The 12,263-nt window shown below is 50.6% G+C and overlaps 1 protein-coding gene across 2 annotated transcripts in view; it reads left to right on the top strand.

Annotated features, from left to right (window-relative positions):
- Cnnm2 (cyclin and CBS domain divalent metal cation transport mediator 2) overlaps window positions 1-12,263 on the top strand; it is a 141,401-nt gene that overhangs the window by 117,386 nt on the left and 11,752 nt on the right. The window contains exons 5-6 of one of the 2 annotated variants that reach the window (XM_052760646.1): window positions 6,223-6,316; window positions 9,630-9,695. In XM_052760646.1, coding sequence (XP_052616606.1) covers window positions 6,223-6,316; window positions 9,630-9,695 — 160 coding nt within the window. The remainder of the gene's footprint in view (window positions 1-6,222; window positions 6,317-9,629; window positions 9,696-12,263) is intronic. The other variant, XM_052760647.1, reaches the window with a different exon arrangement.

Below are 12,263 nucleotides of genomic sequence, written 5' to 3'. Positions count from 1 at the left end.
TAGTTGATTATGACTGTGAACTGCCCATGCCTCCTGAGTGCTGGGTTTACAGGCATGTGCCAGGCTTTCTGAGGATCAAACTCAGGGCTTTGTACACATCAGGCAGGCACCCTACCAGCCGAGCTACATCCTTTCTGATGGCGGGCCCCACTGGTTGGCTTGTGTGGGCAACCTAAACCGGATGGGCATAGCAAGCATCCAGCCTGGGAGTGAGCCAGCCAGTGTGTGCTGGCCAGTGTGGGGGAGGGCTTCAACCTGCCTCAGTCGGCCACACTAACCACCCGAGGTTATCTACCGTGTGGGTTACTGGGCCATACAGACTCGAGTCACTTCTGACTATGCGGCCAGAGGACGGAGCTGACTAGCGCACGTCGGCTCTTAGAAGTCCGCTAATACTTCATCCAAAGGAAGGTGGGTGGGGATCCTGTGCCTGCGTTCTTACTCAGGCAGCTGTCCTTGCTTGACACTATTATACCTCCTTCCAGAACCTTTTATAAATTATTAAGAATTGTTTTTAGACAGGGCCTTGCTACGTAGCCCTGGCTGGCCTTGAACTTGTGATCTTCCTATATCTGCTTCCTGAGTATTGGATTATAGTGATGTGCTACCATATCTGGCTAGGCCTCCTTCCCAGCCTGTCAGCTTACAAACATCCCTGGCTCCTCTGAGAAAGCCTGGAGTCCATCATGTCCTGTCCTGATTTTTTTTTTTGTAATTTTATAGAATAAGTTTATGAATATTTCAAAAGTAAAGTCAATAATGTAGGTCCTTTTCCTGTATGGAAAAGTTGTATGCAAAGACACCTACTTGATTCTAAGCTACTTCCTGTAGGATGGCTCTGACCTCACACTACTGAGGTTATTTGAAATGATCTTTTTGAAACTACAGACACTTAATGAACAGATGTCCCTAAACCTGTCTGTCAGAAAAGCTTTCCTCTGCAGAGGGTGGCCTGTGCCGGTGAGGGTGGCCTGGGTCGGGGAGGGTGGCCTGGGCCGGTGAGGGTGGCCTGAACTAGGGAGGGTGGCCTGTGCCAGTGAGGGTGGCCTGGGTCGGGGAGGGTGGCCTGGGTAGGGTAGGTTTAAACTCGAGCAGATGGAGAATTATAGGCTCCTGGGACCATAGGAATCCTGTAAATTGTTGTGATTTTGATTGTTTTAGACTTATTTTATTATTTTATGTGTGTGAGTGCTTTGCCTGCATGCATCTCTGTAGCATGAATCTTAGAGAGTCTTATTAATAAAATCAAACCCGGGGCCAGTTATTGGGGTGAAATGCTGGATGGTCAGAGAGACAGAACAAGCCACAGCTAACCTCACCTGGCCAACTCAGCTGGTCTTGTTTCCTCAGACTGGAAGCTTCTGTGTCCTCATATCCGAATAGCTCTCAGCTGAACTGTGCTGCTAGAAGTCTGAAAGCTTAACCAGCCAAATGCTGCTAGTTTCTGGTCCTCATGCCTTATATACCTTTCTGCCTTCTACCACCACTCCCTGGGATTAAAGGCTCGCTTTCTGGGATTAAAGGCGTGTGTCACCATGCCTGGCCGTTTCCAATGTGGCCTTGAACTCACAGAGATCCAGAGGGATTTCTACCTCAGGAGTGCTAGGATTAAAGGCATGTGTGCCACCATTTTCTAGCCTCTATCTAGTGGCTGTTCTGTCTCTGACCCCAGATAAATTTATTAGGTGCACAATATTTTGGGGAACACAATACCACCATACAGCTCTGTGCACCGTGTATGTGCTCGGTGCCCTTGGAGGTCAGAAGGGGGCATCAGATGCCCTGAAGCTGGAGTTATAGATAATGATGAGCTGCCTTGTGGGAGCTGGGACCCAAGCCTGGGTCCTCTGCAAGAGCTACAAGGGCTCCAAACTGCTGAACTGTCTGCAGACCTCTGTTGTTTTATTTTCATCTGTTACTTTCTTTTTGTTTGTCTGTTTGTTTGAGACAGGGTTTCTCTGTGTAGCCCTGGCTGTCCTGGAACTCACTCTGTACACCAGGCTGGCCTCGAACTCACAGAGATCCGCCTGCCTCTGCCTCCCAGAATGCTGGCGTTAAAGGTGTGCACCACCACCGCCCAGCTTCATGTGTTACTTTCTATAACTTGGGCACTATATTTTTCTGCCAAAACTGTGCCGCAGCATGTTTTGGGGGATCAGAAGACACCCCGCAGGTGTTAGTTTTCACCCTCCCTTGTGGATCCTGGGGTCACACTTGGGTGGTCAGGCTTGGCCACAGCTACCTTTACCTACTGAGCCATCTTGGCAGCCCCGTTTTCTGGTTTATGCATTTATTTGTTGGGAATTTCAGTGTACGCACTGCATTTTAATTATGCTCATACACCACCCCCCACTCCTCCAGAGTCCCATCTCCCACTTTCTGTCGTACTTTTTAAGCTGTTGTAATGTTGTAAGTGGCCCCTGAACACGGCTGTGACATTGTCACCAGTAGGAGGAAAGATGAGACAAGAACGGCTGCAGGACATTTTTCATAGACAATTCATGCTCTGTTTGAAGGCATGTTTGTTGAAACTACATTTTCTTTCTTTCTTTCTTTTTCTTTTTCTTTTTTTTTTTCCATTTTTTTCGAGACAGGGTTTCTCTGGGGTATTTTGGAGTCTGTCCTGGATCTCACTTTGTAACCCAGGCTGGCCTCGAACTCACAGAGACCCACCTGTCTCTGCCTCCCAAGTGCTGGGATTAAAGGCGTGCGCCACCACCGCCCGGCTGAAACTACATTTTCTAAATTGGAGGGGCAGTCAAAATATGTGGTCTTTTCTGGAATGATGGCAACAATAGATAATGAAATAAAAATGTGGTGGCTCTTCTTTGCTGCCGGTTCTCAGAGCCCGAACACATGGGCATGTGGGAGCCACTGGCCTAGCACGATCACAGTAGCTGATGGTTGAGGCTCTGGCATCCAAGAGGAGAGTAGTTATCAGGCCCGACCCTACCTGGTGCCTGCCCTGAGGATTTAGGGGATGGCTGTGGTCTCCACTGTGGGTGTGGAATCTCTCTGTAGCCATCCTTGATTAGTCAGAAGACCCAACCCTGTGCCTTTGTGGGAGTATTGGAGACCAGAAAACAGTTTCCAGATCTGGGGCTTTTGCCCACAAACAGCCAGAACATGAGACTCCAAACCTTGCGTGTTCCTGAGGTTACCTGAAGAACTTCGGTTCTCCTACACAGTTCACACCTCATACTGATGAGCCCAGAACACCCGGAAGTGGGAGCTGGGGCCGGCCTTTGGGACCCTGTTCTTTGGAAGTTACCAGGTGAAGCTCCTAGTCAGCACAGGGTCCTGCCAGTCCTTCCTGAGAGGCTGGCCCCGGGCTTGTTTCTGGGAGGAAGACTACTACCCTTTCGGTTCCGATGGTTGATCACAAAGTGGGAACTCACATCCACTTGCAGAGACACAGAACACACAGACTGTGTGGTTTGTGAAACAACCCAGAATCCCTGGAGGAAGAAGTCTGTGAGGCTTTGGCTTAACTGTGCAAGTAGAGAGGTGTGCTACAGCATCCCTGAGCAGTTCACTAGAGAGGTGTGCTGCAGCATCCCTGAAGTAGTTCAGTAGAGGTGTGCTGCACCATCCCTGAGTAGTTCAGTAGAGGTGTGCTGCAGCATCCCTGAGTAGTTCAGTAGAGGTGTGCTGCAGCATCCCTGAGTAGTTCAGTAGAGGTGTGCTGCAGCATCCCTGAAGTAGTTCAGTAGAGGTGTGCTGCAGCATCCCTGACTAGTTCAGTAGAGATGTGCTGCAGCATCCCTGAGTAGTTCAGTAGAGAGATGTGCTGCAGCATCCCTGAAGTAGTGTGCATCAGTGCTGTGCAGACCAAGGCTCTTCAGGATGACACTGTCATGGCGCCTGTGTCTGAGTGCTCCCAGCTTCACCTTCTCTAAATTCATCTCTGTCCCTACCATCACCTCCTTCTCTTTCTCTTCAAGGGGTCTACCCTTCAAAGAACGCTGCCCTGGCACCCACTGTGCCTAGCACCCTATTCTCTCTGCTTCTTTTCCACACCAACTTTGAAATAGCCCCTGTGGCTTTTCTCAGCAGAGCCACACTAATGTGGACTGGGCTATCTTTCTGAACCACTGTTCCTCTGCAAAATCTGCCCTCAGCCTCGTCCCAGGAGCTCTGTGGCCTTGCCTGTCTGTGCAGGCCTGGAAGCCTGGCTGCTGTCACCTGCCTTAGACCTTCCTTCATACCGTGGCTCAGCCAGATCTGCCATCCTTAGGCTTCCTGCAGAAAGAGTGTCTTCATGCTAGAACAGGAAGTAAATGTGTCTCTCGGAACTTTGCTTGTGTGTGTATGCACTCGTGCGTGTGTACATGCATATGCTTGTGTGGCATGCATGCATAGTGGTGCATGTGGAGGCCAGAGATCGTGTCCATTATTGCTTTCCACCTTATCTTTTGAGGCAGGATCTCTCAGGGAACCCAGAGCTCATCGATTGGCTAAAATGACTGGCCAGTGAGCGCCAAAGATGCACCCACCTGTGTCAATCTCCACCAAGCACTAGGGTTTCAGATGTGATTGGCGCTTGTGTCCTACATGGGTGTTAGGGATCCAAACCTAGGTCCTCATGCTTGTTTAGCAGGCATTTTACCAGCTAAGCCATCTCTTCAGCCCCCACTTCTGGGAGTATTTTCCAGATAGGGTCTGCTCTGTAGCCCAGCTTGGCCTGGAACTTTGGCTGCATAGACCTACCAAACTGGCTTCGAACTTAAACCCTCCTGCCTCTGCCTCTTGGGTGCTAGGCCTGCAGGCATGTGCTCCCATGCCTGGTGACGACTCTCTAAATTTTTGTCTCTTCTTCAGGGTGTGTTTGTGTGAGGCCTTCTGTAACTAGCTTTCTGGGCAGTTTCCACCCACTGGACTACAGTCAGGGGATGAGAGCCGGTTCCTCGGGGCTCACGGCACCTCCTTGCAGGCCTCGCTGCATGGCTGGGCAGCTTCTACACTTTGCAGATTGCTTTAAAATTATGGGTTGAAAGGCTGAGCGCAGCCGGGCAGTGGAGTACTTGCCTGGCATGCACAAGGGGCAGGGTGAGAGCGTCAGGCACCTCACCAACAAAAATGATCTGGATTTGAAGTTCCTTCCTTATGCCGAGAGTTGGTTGGGACTGGGCGAGCAAGGGTTTCCATGGGGTGAAGGGAACCTAAAGAGAGGCATAGGTGTGTTTCTGGAGATGTGAGCTGTAAAAGGAGGGTCTCCCCCAATCCAGAATTTAATGCACTCCAGTAGGAAGTGTTCCAGGTACATATGAGTGGGGCGGTAGGTGTTGAGAGCTTGTTCGATCTGCCTTTCCCAGCTCCGCCTTCCCAGTTTGTGAGAGGGACCAGCCATGTCTGCCTCTGGGAGCATTAGTGAGTTAGAAAGTGCGCGTGGCTGCTTGCCTCCTCTTCCTCCCTCCTCCTCTCCCCCTCCTCCCTCTCTTTTGACACTCTCTTATATAGTCCAGGAGGGTATTGAATTCCTCATCCCCCTGCCTTGACTTTCCTGCGATTACAGGCATGTGCCACCATGCCTGGTTTAATGGTTCCTTTTTAGCAAGTGGTGGCTTGCTGGCTCGCCCTTGCACAGGATGTTCTGGGGAGCTGATATGGGCGATGTGAACACGCTGCTCTAGCCCTTCGCTGGGACATATTTCTGTAGCCCGGAACAGGCTGCTGCTGGTCACCCCTAAGGCTGCGGGGATGGAAAAGGTGATGGAGGAGGAGAGGTCTCAGGCATGCCAGAGCATGAAGAGCGGCTGCTCAGCAGTTTCTTCTGATTGAGGGAGACTTTCTCAGGCTGCTCTCCCCAGCAGTGCCCTTAGGGAGCCTGGCAAGGTGTCTCCTGGGATGCCCAGGGCCCTGGAGCCAGTTCACACCTCTCTGTTCCATGGACACATGGCATGCTGACCCTTGACCCTGCTGCTTCCCAGCTCCAGCTCCTCCTGGGGCAGCCAGGAGAGTCTCCTCAGCATTCTCTCCCCAATTCTTTTTATTACTGAGGCCCTTGAAGAGCTGGGGACAAGGGGAGGTGTTAGGTGGGTCCACAGATACTGTCGCTTCCAGACGTTCAGTTAAATCCGGTTTTCTAGTTGAAAGAAATATACCTTCCCTTTATTTTCCAAAGCCTGTCTTCTGGGGATTGTGGGAGAGGAGTTTAGATAAACCTGGGAAGAACTAGCTTTATGTGCAAATCCAACTGAAAGCCCCCCTTTTCCTCCACAGGGGAAGGTGGAAGTGGAGGCTGGGAAGGAAGGGATGAAGTTTGAAGCGAGTGCTTTCTCATACTATGGTGTAATGGCCCTCACAGCCTCTCCAGGTGAGTGCTTCCAGCCTCTGGGCACGGGACTCCTCCCATCAGTCCTCCCAGCGCCCCTGACCTGCATGGTTTACTTGAACTTCTCACTGAGGAGCAGCCTAGAGACAGAAGCCGTCCACATCTCAAGTATATACCTTCCTAGGTTTCCACCCACACCAAACAGCTGTGCAGACCAGGGGCGACAGAATATTAGGAACTCCTGTGTCACGGCCCCTCTCCCTCCTTGAACTTCGTATAAGTGGACCTACAGGGAATGTAGCAGGTTGGGTGTGGTGCCCCAGCCTAGTGCTGCGGCCATCTGTGCCCTGTGGTTGCGCTTCACCCCTCTTCCCGTGTGAACATGGAGCACGGCACTTAGCTCTCTCTGCCAGTCAGTGCTAGGGCAGTGTGGCGTCACTTACCTTACTGTTGTGACAAAATTCCTGACGAAGGCCGCTTAAGGGAGGAAGGTTTATATCAGGTGATGGTATTAGGTGACGGTTTGAGACCGTCATCGTGGCCAGGGGACTACAGTGGCAGGACCACAGGCAGCCTGTGGTGGCTCCACAGGAAGCAGGAAGGGATGGACGCTTGATCAGTCCAGGACCCCAGCCTGTGGGTGGCATCCCCACACTCTTCTCCATCCAGCCGCACCTCCCTCGAAATACCCTCATAGAGGTACCGGAAGTGTGTTTCTATGGTGATTGTAAACCCAGGGAGTTGACACTTAGATCAGCCATCTCAGGCTGTTTCCTGTGAAAGCTCCATGTCTTCTGGTGGGGGTGCACCCTCGGTTCTGTTGAGTTGCTGGTCAGCTTTAGTACTCCTAGAAGTCTAGTACTTGCCATAGTGTTCTCCTGCCTGGCGTGGGAAGTGTCCCTATCTCTACCCAAAGTCTGAGCTGTGCATCCTAGCTACTCTGGGGATTTTCCACTGCATCTTCCTGAGGATGAAGGAGTTGTGACTGTTTATCCAGAAAGTGGGCTGTTTGGGGTGGGTGGGTATGCCATGGGGAATTGAGCAAGTTCTGAGATTCTGAGGTGCCTGAAAGGTAACCTGTCCCAGCAGGGGTGTCTGCACCCAACTCTGCCGCGCTCCCAACCCCTGGGGCTCTAGCTGTTCCATGGCTTGCTTTCTCTGCCAAGGAGCAGCAGATCAGGCAGGTAAACGGAGGTGCTGGAGTGCCACCTTGTGGCCAAAATATAGAGACCATTCTGTACCAGGAAACCTTCCCAAAGCCCAAAGCTAACCCTAACCCACCTTAAAGGAGGACTGTCAAACTGAAACAAAAGAAAACAAACAAACAAGCAAAAATCTTAACAGGGATGGGGGATGGGGACCGTCAGGCAAGCTTATCTTTGTGACACTGGTCTTCCCCCACTCTCCACCCAGCAGTGTGACAGACATGAGGTTGTTACCATCAGGAAGCCAGTGAACTGTCAAGACTCCTCACCATCCTGGGCAGGTGTCACAGTCCCAAGGGCACACTGCCCCCATTGCCACCACGTACAAATGTAGGTGGTCTTTGTTGTAAACTGGAGGTGGCCTTCATCCCCTCTGCTTGGGGACACTGGAGAGGGCTTTGTGACTGGGCATGGAAAGACCTGCGTCACAGCCCAAGATGCAGGTTGTATGACATTGAGAAAAGACCTTTGGTGTCCTATAGCAACCAGGAGAGCTGATTGGGGCACTGTCTGTGTATTCAGTGTGTTGTGACCCTTAAAATATAAAGGATCCCGGGAGGTAGAGGCAGGAGGATTGCTACAAGTTCAGGGTCAGTGTTGTCTGCTTTGTGAGCTTTAAACCAGCTAGGTCTGCATAGCAAGACCTTGTCTCACATGTCAAAACAAAGGATGAGAAACAACAAAACCACAGGAGGAAATGTTACATCATGAAAGGTGTTATCATGGTTCTGGGACCGAGTACCTCAAGTTAGCCCAGGTTAGCAGACCCACACCTACAAGGTAGCTCTGAAAAGAAATGAGAGCAATACATCTTTGCTGGTTACTGGATATTTAAACCTCAACACTAGCCCAGCACATATTGAACCATAGTATAAGGAAAATCCCACTGAGAAAGTCAGCAAAAAGGCTGGGGTGGTGGCCACACCTCCAGGGCCAGCATGTGGGGAAGGAGGTGGGAGGGCCAGGAGTTTTAGGCTAGCCTGAGCTATGTAGTGAGTTTGAGGCCAGCCCTAGACTACAGGAGACCTTTCAAACCAATCAAAACAACAAAAGCCAGCGAAGAGATGCCTCCTGACCGGAAAGCCCTCGTCGTCATCTCAAAGGCTGCTGCTTACTGACCCTCGTGACTAGGTCTGGGGGCCGTGTTGTCACTGAGATGTCCAATCAGTACAGCTCTTGCCACATTAAGACCTGCCTGTGTCTGTTCACGTTAGCTGTGGCCGGGAGAAGTGGCGTCGGCAGGTAAAGGTGCTTGCCGCCAAGCCTCCAACGTGAGTTTAATTCCTGGGATTCACATGGTGGAAAGAAAGAACCCACAAGCTTCCCTCTGTTCTCCACATACGTGCCATGGCACATACACACACATGAAAAGTCATCTGTTCACCAGGAAAACAGGGGCAGAAAGATTGTGAGTTCAAGGCCAGCCTGGCCTACATAGCAAGTTCCAGGCCAGCCAGGGCTACCTGTTGAGACCTTGTCTCAAAACAAAGAGGTAAATAAAGCCAGCAATCTGGGTAAAGCCTCCAGTCCTTGGTTCTCAGGACATGTGGGAAGGCCTGCCCCCAGACTCCATGGCTTGCCCTTGGGTTGTCCCTAGCCTCCCGTCTGAGAGAGCAGCGACGAGCCTTGCTTGGGCTGCCATTCTCAGGCAGTCTGAGCATGGCATTCTACACTTTTGCCTCTGTTTGGAAATCTGCAGTCATCCCAAGCAATTCAAAACATCAGGCCAAAGTTATGAAACCAAGACTAGCAGTGAGTTGGGACTAAGGCCTTGCAGGGTTGCGTGGTGAGTGCCGGAGTGTGGCTTCCGCCTGTTTTTAGAGCCCACAGGAGCTGCGCCGCCAGTTGTGTGTGGCTAATTGTGATTTGGGCCTTGAGAAAAGCTTGTTTTGGGGCTGTGGAGCCCATTTGGGTATTGGGGGCTTAAGAACTTTCCAGAAAAGAGCACAGCGTGAGATTCATCACGTTGGCACTCCCCTGCCTGCTCTTCCTGGAAAGTCATTGTGTCCCTTCCATCATGTAACACCGTAACACCGCGTGGGCTTTGCCACTTCGGGTGGAATGTTAGCGAGACATTGTCTGCTCCCGTCCCTTGGAGGTGACGATCTCTCTGACTCGATGCCATCTCACCCTGCTTTTCTCCATTTCAGTTCCTTTGTCCCTGTCTCGGACCTTTGTTGTCAGCAGGACAGAGGTGTTAACGGCAGGCTCTCCAGGTAATGCTGCATGCTTCCTTTTCATAACCCTGGGGAAGCTGGCCACCAGGGCTGCACGCTCGAGTTCCACAATGCTGTTCCTGTTTCCTGCCAGCCCTAAAACTCGAAGGTTGCTGACTAAGAGGGAGCTGTCCAGGAAAACATAAGCCACAGAGGGCTTGGAAGGGGACTCTGGCCTAGGAACTATGGTGACCAGGGGTAGGAAGCGTTGCTATGGTGCCTGGCCAGTTTAGTGCCTATCCTGCCTGCACTGTCCTGGAACACCCAGGTCTGCCCATAGTCTTACTCCATCTCTAGCATGTTATGGAATGTGGAGTTTGCAGAGACCTGAGGGTCTAACCCAAGTCTAGACTGCTCTCATTTCTCAAAGAATCCATTTGGACAAAATCTTAGGGAGTATGGACTTTTCTTGGCAAGTGAGAAAAAGACTTGGCTCATCCTGATTTGGGGCACTCTTTCCCTGTGAGCTGGCTGGTGTATGTCTGTCCTCCTCAGGCAGATGGCCCTGCTGCTTGGGGGTCTCACCTTGGGTTAGGAATTAGTGCCATGCACATTCCTAACCAGCTGCGGATTATCTCCCCGCAGGAGATCGTGGCCATGCCTAACGTGCCCAGCCACTAAAAAGAAAAGTTAATCTTTCTTTAATTAAAATTGCTCAGCCTTAATTGAGCTTGTTGTGGTGCACACCTGTAATGCCAGCACACAGAAGTCTGAGGCAGAAGAGTCAAGGGTTTAAGACCAGCATGAGCGACATATGTAAGAAGACCATGTCTCAAAGAAAGAAAGATTGTTGAGCATCTGTGTTGGTTAATGCAACTTTTCTGTACTGCTTTTTCGCCATTGTTTTGTAATTTTTAATCTGATGAAATTTACATACAGTCCCAACTTCAAACTCTATAATTCTGGTGCTTGAGGAGGCAATGCTTATCTTAGAAGGAAATTAGTTAACATTCCCTTGGGTCTGCTGTCAGCCAGGTGTGGTGGGCCACATGCCTAATCTGTGTTCAGAAGGCTGAAGCATGCAGATTGCCACATGTCCAGGGCCAGCCTGGGCTACATAGTGAGTTTGTATCCAGAATGGCTGCAGAGTAAAACCCTGGCTTCCAAAAACCCAAAATGGGACTTCAGAGATAGCTCAGCTGCTGAGGTGTTTGCCGGAAGAGGATGAAGACCAGACCTCCAGCTCCCCAAGGCCAAGCCTAGTAGTGTCTGCTTAATCCCAACACTGGGGAGCGGACACAGCAGGACCCCTGGGCTCACTGGCCAGCCGGCTGAGCCAAATCAGTGGGTCCCAGGTCCCAGTGAGTGACACTGTCTAAAAAAGAGTGGACAGCACCTGAGGGACACCCAAGGTTGACCTCTGGCCTCCACACACACATATACACACCATACATGAGGCCGCACGCATGCACGCACGCACGCACTCTTTGGGCTCAGAGTTTGGCATAAGATATGCTGAGCATGAGATATTCCTAGAGCTGTCGGACTCAAGCCAGCCAACAGCACACACGTGCACTCACAAGCATTGGTGGTTTCTCCCATTTTCTTTGCTCATGTTTCCCGTTTGTTTAAAAAGTCGCGGGGTACTGAAGTTGATGACTCTTGGCCAAAGCCCATTAAACATTTGAATTTTACTCTCTCTGTAGAATTTGAGTTTTCTTTGCTAGGCCTGCTCCATCTGGTCAGGAATAAACAGGCCCGCTGACATTTGTCAGAGCTACCTCATGAGTGGGTGTTAGACGAAGCCAGTGCTATCCGGCCCCTTCCAGAAGGTGCCTGTGGTTGCAAAGAAGGCATGTTTCATTATTGTGTCTGCTCGTTTGCTGCCAAAAGAAAGGATTTCTGGGTAGGATGGATAAAATAAACTGGATCAAAAGGCCAGAAAAACAAACTAAACAATGCTGGAAGCGTTATTCGTTTGTTTGGTTTTCAGATAGGGTCTTAGTCCTGGATGTCCTGGAACTCACTATGTGGACCAGGGAGACCTCAAACTCACAGGAATCCACCTGCCTCTACCTCGTGAGTGCTAGGACTAAAGGGATACGCAACCATGCCCAGTTTGAAAAGGTCTTGATTTTGTTTTTGTTTTGTCTTGGTTTTGAGATGAGGTCTCTTATAGCCCAGGCTGGCCTCAGACTTGAAATTGCTATATAACTGAGGATGGCCTTGAACTCAGGATCTCCCTGTCTTTATCTCCCAAATGCCCCCATGCCCAGATAAAATTGAAGTCCCATGTGTATTACTGTCATAAAACACTGACATATAAATTGAACAGCAACGTGAACCCAAACTTGGGTGGAGGAGGTGCTCCTGCCCCTCTCTGTGGGTTCAGATCTTCTGGGCCTCACTGTAGCCCAGTTTGAATTGCCGGGCTACTCTAGCGTTGCAGAACAGGGCTTGTGGTGTGGAATGCACACATGGACCAATTTACATTAGGAAATGTTGCCCTTTATCTCAAGGATTTCAGATAAAGGATGCCAATTTGTGTTATTCCTTTTTTTTTAATTAAGCAAATTTATTGGAGGTGACCTTGTGGCACAGAAGAACATTTCAATAGCTCAAAGCCCA

Source organism: Peromyscus californicus, unplaced genomic scaffold (genome assembly GCF_007827085.1).
Source record: "Peromyscus californicus insignis strain IS unplaced genomic scaffold, ASM782708v3 Scaffold_4__1_contigs__length_199733344, whole genome shotgun sequence".
NCBI lineage: Eukaryota > Metazoa > Chordata > Mammalia > Rodentia > Cricetidae > Peromyscus > Peromyscus californicus.
This window is presented reverse-complemented; position numbering and strand designations above follow the sequence as displayed.